General features: G+C 50.2%; 1 protein-coding gene across 1 annotated transcript in view; it reads right to left on the reverse strand.

The window, feature by feature from the left end:
- Nucleotides 1–9,404, reverse strand: part of WNT3 (Wnt family member 3) — a 41,352-nt gene extending 31,948 nt beyond the window's left edge. The window contains exon 1 of the mRNA XM_085040003.1: nt 9,066–9,404. Coding sequence (XP_084896129.1) covers nt 9,066–9,145 — 80 coding nt within the window. The 5' untranslated portion in view covers nt 9,146–9,404. The remainder of the gene's footprint in view (nt 1–9,065) is intronic.
- Nucleotides 9,405–9,965: the final 561 nt, after the last annotated feature.

Raw genomic sequence — 9,965 nt, forward strand, 5'->3', positions numbered from 1 at the left:
ATCCCCAAAATCCAGGAACATCCTGGTGGAGGGGAGGAGGGAGGAGTAAAGAGCTGAGTGGCACTTGGTAGGACTCCACCAGAGTTGTGACATTTTTCAAGGACCACTGCAAATTTCTTAATTATAAATCTCCCCAATTTCCAGAAAGTAACTGCAGGAAAATTGGGTGACTAAGATATAGAAATGGGATCAAAATTAAAAAAAAACCTCAAGATTTTATCACCCAACACTAACCCCTCCTGCCTCAGCCAGGGTCTGTTTGTTGAAAATGTGGAGTGAGATCTCCAGCCTGAGCCAGGGTGGTGCTGGAGGGGAGCAGAGAAAGTGTTTCTCATTCAAAGGTGCAAGGACTGGGAAAGGTGCCAGTTAGACTTGATTAGATTTGTAAGATTAATTAAAAGCCGACAGGTTCAGTGAATTGTGAAGAAGACAAATTAGCAAATTAGCAAATCAGGAAACCTATCTTCAGAAGAGGAATTAGAGACTTTGGCTCCTTTATCAGGGCAAATTTGCTTTTCAAAGCGTGGCTCTTTCATGTTCCAGGGGTGGCAAAGCAGCTCCACTGGCAGTGCTGGTGATCAGCAGCTTTGGGGCAGTGAAATCCTTCCAGCCAAGGCTCTCAGCTCCTTTCCCAGGTGGCTGTGGGTGTTTTCTTGCCTCAGCAGGAGCCTCAGTGTGTGCTGCTGTGCTGTGCTGGGTGTGTGGCTGGGGAGAGGAACCAGGATGGTGTCAGACAGGGCAGGTGAAGAGTGTTTGTAAAGTACCCCTTGGTTGGCAAACCCAGTTTTGGGGTTAGTTTGGGATTTCTGAGCAGTCCTGGGTATGGTTCCAGTCAAATGGGAGGAAGCTTTCCCTGGAGGGGTAGAGCTGGGGGCTCTTGGGTATCTCTGTGCTAAGGAACAGCTTTGCCCAGGAAAAGCTGCAAATCAGTGCAATCAATGCTCAGGTTAAAGTGTTCATCACAGCTCGGTGTTTCTCAGTCCCTGGCTCATCCAGACACTGCCTTTGTCCTGAAAACTTCAACCAACCAACCTCAACTAACACAGCCTGAGATCAAAACTTCTCACCATATCCAGCATCACTGGGACTTCACTACAACCTTCAGTATCATTGACCCACTTCCCTTTGTAGGTACAGAAGGGACCCCAGATAAAGTTAGCAAAAATAAGATTGCACTGCCAACAGAAGGCTAAAATTCTGCTTCAGATAAATGAAGGAATATGAGCTGTAACTGTTGGTATATATGAGATGTAAATTTTATAGCTGAGCTCCTGACAAATCCTCCCCATTTCAGGTCCTTCAGGGAAAGCCCTGATAGATCCACTGAGTGCTGCTGGGAACTGAAGGAGGCTGTGGGTGTGAGCAGCAGCAGGGGAACATCAAATTTCTCTTGTCCCAACACCAACCAGTGAAAAACAGGTGTGGAGTCTGGAACCATTGGGCTGCTCCATCTCCTCACAAAGGACAGACCAGGAGGTTTCATCCCTTCCAATTCTGGAATTTCTGGACAGAATTCAGACAGAGTTTCTGGACCTTGCAGAGGGGCAGCAGCAGCAGCAGAGTGTGCCCTGGTGATTGCACAGAGAACCCTGGGTCAGACATCTCATCCCAACTCCCTTGCTGTAGATCAATATTTTGAGGTGCAGCTCAGAACTCTTCAGAACAGTGCCAAGTTGAGCACAATTCCACCACAGACTTCACTTAGAGCTGTTGCCTTTGGGAAACTGAGAGTCAGAGTGGGCTGAAACAGAGATGGGGCACCAGACCACTGGATTTTTATTTCCAGGTTCAAGTCTGTCTACTGGGACATGGTCATATGGACACAAAGCAAAGCCACAAATCCATCTCCAAGAGGCCTTTGGTACAAACTTCCTAACGTTGTAAAGATGGTAAGAGCTACTCAGTATTTATGGAATGAGCCTTGACTTCCACCAAGGACTGAGATGTGTCCACACTGGCGAATGGTTGGACTCTGAATCCAGAGTTCTTTCTATTTCCCTGCTCAGAAATGTCCTATATTTGATATGGTGTCAATGTTAAACCAGCCAGATGCTAGTCAATGAGACCAGGCATTTTAAGCAGCTGCTTAAAACTCCTCCTAGACCTGCCAGGGTCTTGAAACCTGTGTTTTCAATGCACAATTCTTTGCTCTTTATTATTTCCTAGTTAATGTTTGTGGTTTTTCCTTTAAAACTGGCTGCTTGGACATTTTCCTGCTTTTCCACATCAAGTCCACCCAGGTTGCCCTGTCTGACCTGGCACTGGGAGAGCCTGGTGAGCATCACTGAGACCCAAATCACCAATGTCAGGGGAAGAGAATCTCCTACTGCTGCTCACTGCCCTGGTCCTGGGGATGTCAGTGAGTCCTCCAGGACAGCAGCAGAAATCAGGTGCCTCTGAGTGTCAGCTAAAGGATGAAATTCAAGAGTCAGGAGTGATTCAGGGGCTCAGAGCCATCCCTGGGGCTCAGAGCCATCCCTGGGGCTCAGGCTGCCCTCAGGGAGGGAGGAAGGGCTGGGGACATCTCTCCTGGGCTCACACACCTCTCTGAGAGAGATGAGTGACAACATGAGCTACAAACCTGTCCTGACCTGGCTGGGGTGGCAGTGCCTCATAGCTGGGCACAGAAATGTGTGCCCAGAGCAGGGGGACACGAGGCCACCAGGTTTCTGCTGTGGGAGTGGAGCTGTGTCCCTCTGGAGCCTTGGGCTGCACATGGCTTGGAGCTGCTCAGCTGTGCTGTGGATCCTGGTGAAGGCAACAACCCCACTCCAGAATGTACACTGGGAATGGAGTGACCCAGGACCTTAAAATGCATTTTTAAGGTCAGAAGGGACCTGAAAAATCATATTTTGGAGCACTGGCCTCAGCAAGGTGTGTCACAGTCACAGGAGGGGCGCAGAGAGGATCCCTGGAGGTCTCCAGTCCAAGTTTCTGCTCAGACTGGGACACTCCCAGCTCCAGCCAGGGCAGTCAAATCCTGCAGATATCCAAGGACAGTCCCTTCTCACCTCCACGAGGCTCAGAGCCTCCCCACCCTGCAGCAAGGAAGATCCTCTCACAAATGAGCTTCTGACATTTGGGAATTGCCCTTTGTTGGACAGTTCAGCAGTGGAGAGAAAAGATCAGCTCGTCCCTATCTGTAAGAGCTCTCCTGGAAGCCTCAGCCTGCCCTGCCCAGCCTCAGCCTCCCTGTGGCCACACTGCACCAGCCCAGCGAGATATTAATGGTATTTCAGAATAATAATGAAAATTCACATTCAACATATAATTTTCACTTACAATGACCAAAACCACCAAAAGAACAACTAAACGAAACAGAAAGAGAAGAACAAAATAAGTTCCCTATTTCAAATCCACAAATAACGTCAAAACACAAGACAAAAACACTAATTACACAAAATCCACCCCTCGGCCCTCATCTACAACTACAACACAAGTTTCCAACTATCATTCTCCTTAAAAACATGATTTAAGACTTGTTTTGCCCATTATTTCTCCCAGCTCCTCCCCTTTCCTGGTGCTCCTTCCCACCTTGGAAGCACCACTGGCCAAACTCCAGTTTCTCTGCATCCTCCATGTGTCCCAACACGGCTGGCTTGGGAATTCACTGCTCTGTGGCCTCCAGCACCCCAACACCCCAGCTGGGAGGATCAGGGGGGCAGAAATCCTCCCTGAATCCACAGTGCTCTCCCCTGGGGTCCCTTCAGCAAGTGCTCCCCTTTGTTGGATGATGCTTTTACCAAAGGAGTCAAATGAGAAAAAACTGCTTCGCCATCAAACTGCCTCTTAAAAGCTCTTTGTGGCCACTTAAATTTATTCCTGAGTTCAGTTACCAGGCTGGTAACAGAGATTTGTGGCTTTAGGGCAGAAACACTCTGGAGTGAGTCAGAGCCCTCCTGGCTGGGCTGCTGTGGCTGCAGGCTGAGCAGGCCCTGCAGGACAGGCTGGGTTCTGGGCTGGGGCACTCCAGGGGACACGAGGGATTAATTTCAGAGGGAATGACACTCCTGGGTGTTCAGGAAGGTGACACTGCTCATTGCTCTGTGCTGTGGTGCTCTGGGAGCATTTTGAAGCTGTTGCTGAGCTCAGGGCTGCAGTGCCCTGTGCATGGCAGGGGAGGAACAAACCGAGCTGCAGGGCTGCTCCAAGCCAAACCACTCTGGGATTCTGTTAGGGGAGGAGAAAACCAATGAGAGATGCCACCTGGAGGGCTCTGCCAAGGCCTGGGCTGTGCTGAGGCTCACCAGGCTGTGAATCCTTGGAGGATCTGCTCTGGCAGAGGCTGGAGCTGCCTCTGTTTGCCTCTGGGCCTGCTTGGGACTCAGGATGGACCCAAACTCCCAAAAAACCCCAAATCTCTGCCTTGCATGGCAAGGACTGACCATCCTGCTTGGCAGGTGGGGATGGAGATTCCTGCTGGCTACACATGGCTGGGAAAAATGCTGAAGAAAACCTTGAAACCCTTTAGAATGACAAGATCCTGAGCCCTTGTGGCCATCAGGTAGTGACTGCCAGAGCTGCACCCCTGGGCTCCATCACTGACCTCCTCCATCCTTCCCTCAGTCGTTTCCATGGAATATCCTGGGCTGGAGAGGCTCCACAAGGATCACTGAGTGATGCTGCACTGCAGTTTTACTCTTTAGAATAAAGCAGCAAAGGCCATGTGCACCTAACAGGGCATGGGCTGTGGGACAGAAATGTTTTGAGTCTTCAGAGAAGGAAAAACTCAGGATTTCCAAGGGAAGGAAGTTCCAATTTGGCCCAGCAAGGTGAGGATCAATAAATGACTGATCCTCTGAGTGCACCTACAGCAAATGCTCCTCTCAGGCTTCTCCTCAGGAGGAAGCTGCTGTGGGATGAGTGAGAACACGTTCTGAAGCCTCTTTCCCAGGGCCCAAGGCTGCTGGAATCCTCAGCCAGCTCCCAGCACCTCCAGCTTCCCCCAAAAACACTTCTGAGGGGCAGACATAAAATTGAATAGCTTAGGATGGACAAAGCCATTCTTGCAGTTGTCAGATCATCTGCTGAGAGACAAGGCAATGCTGGGTGGGGAGAGGCACTTGGTGACATAAAATATATTTATTTATATATTCATGGCCAGTGACCAGTTAATACCAAGTCTTGAGGAATGATGAGAGGAGTGAGGCTGAATTTTTTACTCTCTGTTTGCACCAATGACCCCAAACCTGACTCCTTTCTCCAGGCTTAGTGACACACCAGAGGTTTTTCAAGACTCCTTGGGGAATGCTGCCTGTGGGAGAGGAGAGCTTTTGGTGTTTCTTCACAGCTCATGGGTGAAAATGTGTCTCTGATTGTTTTCTTCATCTCCTGCACATGTATTGCACCCTGGCAGTGATCTCTGGTTGTTTCCTGAGCCACAAGGTCTCTGCACTGGCACAGCTCTGGCCATGGGTGGCATTTCCAGCTCTGTTCTCCCAGCACAGGAAGCTCTGGGCCACCCATCACTGTCCACTCCATGGACCTGTCTGTCACCCCTTGTTCCCCCCAGCCCCAATGGGGACATGTCCTGCCATCCCTGGCATCATCCCATAGCCATCAGGGGATTTGGGAATAACAAAACAACTGGAGTTGGTTTTGGTGTCACCACCACCTCTTTTCCTTGGCCCTAAAAGACCTTGGCAGGTCCCAGGACTGCTGCCCATGGGGCTGGGGGCTGCCTTGGCCCCACTGCCCCTCTGCTGCCATCCCCACCATCTCTGAAGGGTCAGGAGGAGCAGCAGCCTGGTCTCCATGGCCTCACCACAGCTCCCCATCTCCTCCTTCCCTTTTAGCAGCAGTAACCAGACAGCCAAAATGTTGGACACGTCTCTGAGGGAGCTTTGTTGGCCTCAGCTCCTCCTGTCAGCACTCACAGGCAGCATTTCGCTGACCTTTTCCCATCTGTGCCCCATTTGTTCCCTTGCACGGCTGGGATGGGATGGCAGCATGTGAAGAAGGGTTGGACCTGTGTCAAAATCCCTCCCCTGCTCGCTGGAGGTTCCATCCACAGCCTGAGCCACCCCTGGACCTCACTGGGAGCTGCCTGGCTGGGGACAGGGCGATGTCAGGGAGTTTCCAACAGCCCAGCTGGGCTGAAAGCCCTCTTGGCTCCTCCATCCCTGTGCCACCAGCGAGCCTGGGCACCGAGCTCAGGGTGTGCAGCACAAGGATCTTCCCCTTGCTGTGCCCAGAGCTGGGGTAGGACATCCCTGCAGAGCTCCAGGACTGTGCTGGAGCCTCTCTGGCCAGTGTGAGCTGATGGCTCCTCAATAAAACAACTCAACCAACCCTCAGCAGCTCCATCTCTTCGCCTTTATCCCCTGCTCTGTCCCTGCTCCAGGCTCCTGGCATTGTCTGGCTGCACCACGGAGCAGCAGGATTATTCCAGCCACCCCCAGACCCATTCACAAGGTGATGAGACCCTTTTCTCCTCATGATTCTTTCCCCCAGGCACATCCAGACACTTCCTCCCCACCACAGGCATAAACATTTTCTCATTTCTGTCCCACAGCAGAAAGGATCTGTTTGGATGTTGCTGCCCAAGCATTCCCTGTGCAGCAGGAAAACACCCAGGAAGGCTTTCCCAGCAGGACAGAGCACTGTCTGTCAGCATCCTCAGGGCTGCCAGCTCTGCAGTCCCCCTGAGGGTCTCGTGTTTAGCAGAGGTGGGTTTGGCTGGGGGTGAGGAAGCCCAGGTGAGCCTCGGGGCAGCCCAGCCTGGAGGGGTGCAGGACCAGCACAGTGGACCTGGCTGATGCAGTGCCCCTCTCTGCTTCCCTCGCCCTGTTTTGGGGTGTGCTGTACCCTGCTCAGCCCCCAAAGCCTGCTCTGTGCCTGCCCAAAGAGCAGAGGAGCAGGAAGACAATCAGAAAATGATGTTTTAGGAGTGTTTGTCACCCCGTGCCAGAGCCCACCCCATTAACCTCACCTCCTCAGAGCAGATCCTGAAAGCCTTCAGTGGGGCCAAAGGAGAGCTTTAATTTGAATGCTGTGGCAGCATTGTCTGTGCCTGAGCAGCCAGGGAGCCCTGGCTCAGATATCTCTGCCCTCCTGCTCCCTCAGCCCTCAAGAAACCTCTAAAACCCCACAGCATTTGCAGCCTCAGCCCTACCTGGGGCACCTCCTCCCATCCCTCCAGCACAGCAGAGAGTCCCTGGAATATTAGTGTTGCCAGAATCTACGAAAAACATGCAAACCCTTGATGTGTGGATGGAATTCTGTGGAGAGTGTGTTCAACTCCCTCCTTTCCCAGGGATGCTGCTTGCCATGCCTCTGGTGCTCTGTCCTACATCCTCTGCATTGTTCCTTTGGGGTGAACTCGGGGTTGGCAGAAGGGAATGAGGCAGACACCTGTCTGCAGCATTTTCCCCTGGAATCAGGGACAGAAGACATTTTGCTCAGGGGGACATTTTTGCTTCGCAGAGAAAAAAGGAGAAGAAGGTTTTCGTCAAGAAGGTTTCGGTTCCTCGTTCTGAGAGTCGAAACCCTTCTTGATCTGGGCATTAAATCCTGATTTATATCAAAGCCTGAGGAGGGCCAGGAGCTGGTGGGACCCTGATGTCATGGCAAGGTGTCTCTGCCCCACGCAGCTCCTGCCTTCAGATCCAGCCCTGGCACTCTGACCTGTTCCAGCTCCCTCACACTGGTGCCCAGATGGGGAGAAAAGGGATGGAAGGAATCAAAGTGCTGCTCTCTGTATTTCAGGAGGCTCCCCTGCCCCGGCCTGAGGGACTGAAGTTCGGCAGCCACACTCAGGGCGAGGAAATAATTTAATTCTCCAGGAAAACCTGCTGTGATTTAGCCATTTCATGAACCTGCGGAGCTTTGAAATGCTTCCTGAGCGGGGACTTGTCATTGTGTTCGCAGTCTTTCTCCTCTGGAATGGCACAATTTCGTTCCCAAAGTCCACGGGAATAAATGGATTATTAAAATAAAATTCGTCTTTTCCTGTCTGAATTCTAAATATTCCCAGACATGGCAGTCCATTCCCAAGTTCACTCCCACCTACTTCTTGCCATCTCCATGTTGGCACTGAAAGGATCGAATTCAGTAATAAAAAAAAAAGAGACTTTTCTGGAAAGGCGAAAATAACCCAACAATCTCAGTAGCACCAAATTCCACCATCTCCCTCCTTGCCCTATGGATCATCAGACTCACAGCCCCTACCTGGCACATACAGAAACTTAACAAGAGATATTCCAACAAGAAATCCTACATAAAGACAGAAATAAACCGAAATATTCTGTTATGCAACTTGCTGTCTGCTAGCTTTAAATGACCTGGAATATTTAATTCTACATTTTTTGTTCTCAGGGGCTTCCAATTGCATTTTGTTACTGTATTTATTTAGACAGTGTTAGATTTATTTTTAAAATAAGTAACTCGGGTTACTTATCAGCCTCATTATAAGATACAACCAATTCTTTTAAAAATTATTTTTCTCATTGGTGGAAGGAAATTATCGACATTTCCGTAATTAAAATGAACAAAAATCCACCTTTGAGCAATTTTACTAACGAATGTTTTCTCAGGTGCCATTTGCGCTATTTGCCGGACTAAATTCACATGACAGAATACAACAAAAGAAGGGAAAGAAGTCCAAAAAAAAAATGCAGCAACCAAACAGAAAATAGAATTAAATTTTTTTTTCTAAAGGATCAATCGCAGTTTCATGGAAAGGAAGAAAATCCCTGTGGCAGAGTCATGCGAGAGACAAAATTCCCATTGCACAAGGGAAGAAAACCGCATCCTTTCACAGCTGAACCAAGAGCCCATCGCTACGGTGCCGAAAATGGAGAAATTAAGAGTGGTGGGGAAGCCTCCATTTGCGCAAAGGGAAACCCAGGCATGGCCCTTTCGAAAAAACCCCAAACTTTTCATGGATTTCCTTCATTGCAGGTCGAATCGGAGGAAATCTCGCTCAGACCCCACCGTGCAGCCCTGGGCAGCTCCGCAGGGCGAGGGGCGAGAAGGAAGGAACACGCAGCTCCCATGGCTAATAATTAATGAATTCATTAATCAATCATAGGGAGAGGAAGGGCGAGGGGAGGAAGGAATCTTACCACCAAATTGGGTAACCGGCTAAGACCTTTGTGCCATTGAAGAGAAAAGACAGAATTAGTCCAAGCAGGTGGTAATCCATTAGTCCAGGCTGGTGCAAGGGGAAAATCGCCGCGAAGTTTTCAGAAAAACATGAAGTGCCAAAATGAAGAATCCCCCTCCTTCCAGGAAAAAAAAAAAAAAAAGAAAAAAAAAAGGGGGGGACAAAAAAAAAAAAGAGTGAAGCCAAGTCCCTGGTGGCTCGATGACTTTCTGGCTTGTCAGAAACACACCTCTCCAAGCCTTTCCCCCGTAGATCATCCAAAAGCGTCTATTAAAAAGTGCAGGGCTCGGGGATGTCAGCAGGCGGCCAATCAGACCGCATGGCCCAAGGTGAGGGATGAGGCTCAGCCCAGGGCTGTCAATCACCCTCTCCTCCCCCTCCACCCCACAACTTTGTTCCGAGCCCTCGCTGCCACGGACAAACCCTCTGTGCACCACACTCCACTGGGGCACTGGGATTTGGGGGGGGCATTTTTAATTTGAAATTTTTTTAAAAAATTTTTTTTCCCCCCAATTTCACTTGGAGCCCAGGAATTTCTGCCCCTGAATGCCAGGACTCGGCAAGGTAAGGATGAAGGGTGGCTGTGCTGAGGGGTGGCTGTGATCGAGATTAATCTCACCGTGGGGGTGAGACACAACTTGTTCTTCAGATGGAGAGGGTTTGGGGCACCGAGGGGCAGGAAAGCCTCTGGATGTGAAAACTGGGGATAAACTTGAAATGAAACGTGCAGTGCTCAGGTTTTCAGGTTTGTGATGGGTGGAGGGGGAGCAGGGGTTTTTATTGAGGAAAAAATGCCATGTCATGGTAAGAGGGGAGCAGGCAGATGGGGATTTGTCCCACGAATGGATTGCTTGTAGAG

Source organism: Lichenostomus cassidix, chromosome 27 (genome assembly GCF_008360975.1).
Source record: "Lichenostomus cassidix isolate B80296 chromosome 27, HeHo_3.0, whole genome shotgun sequence".
Lineage (NCBI taxonomy): Eukaryota > Metazoa > Chordata > Aves > Passeriformes > Meliphagidae > Lichenostomus > Lichenostomus cassidix.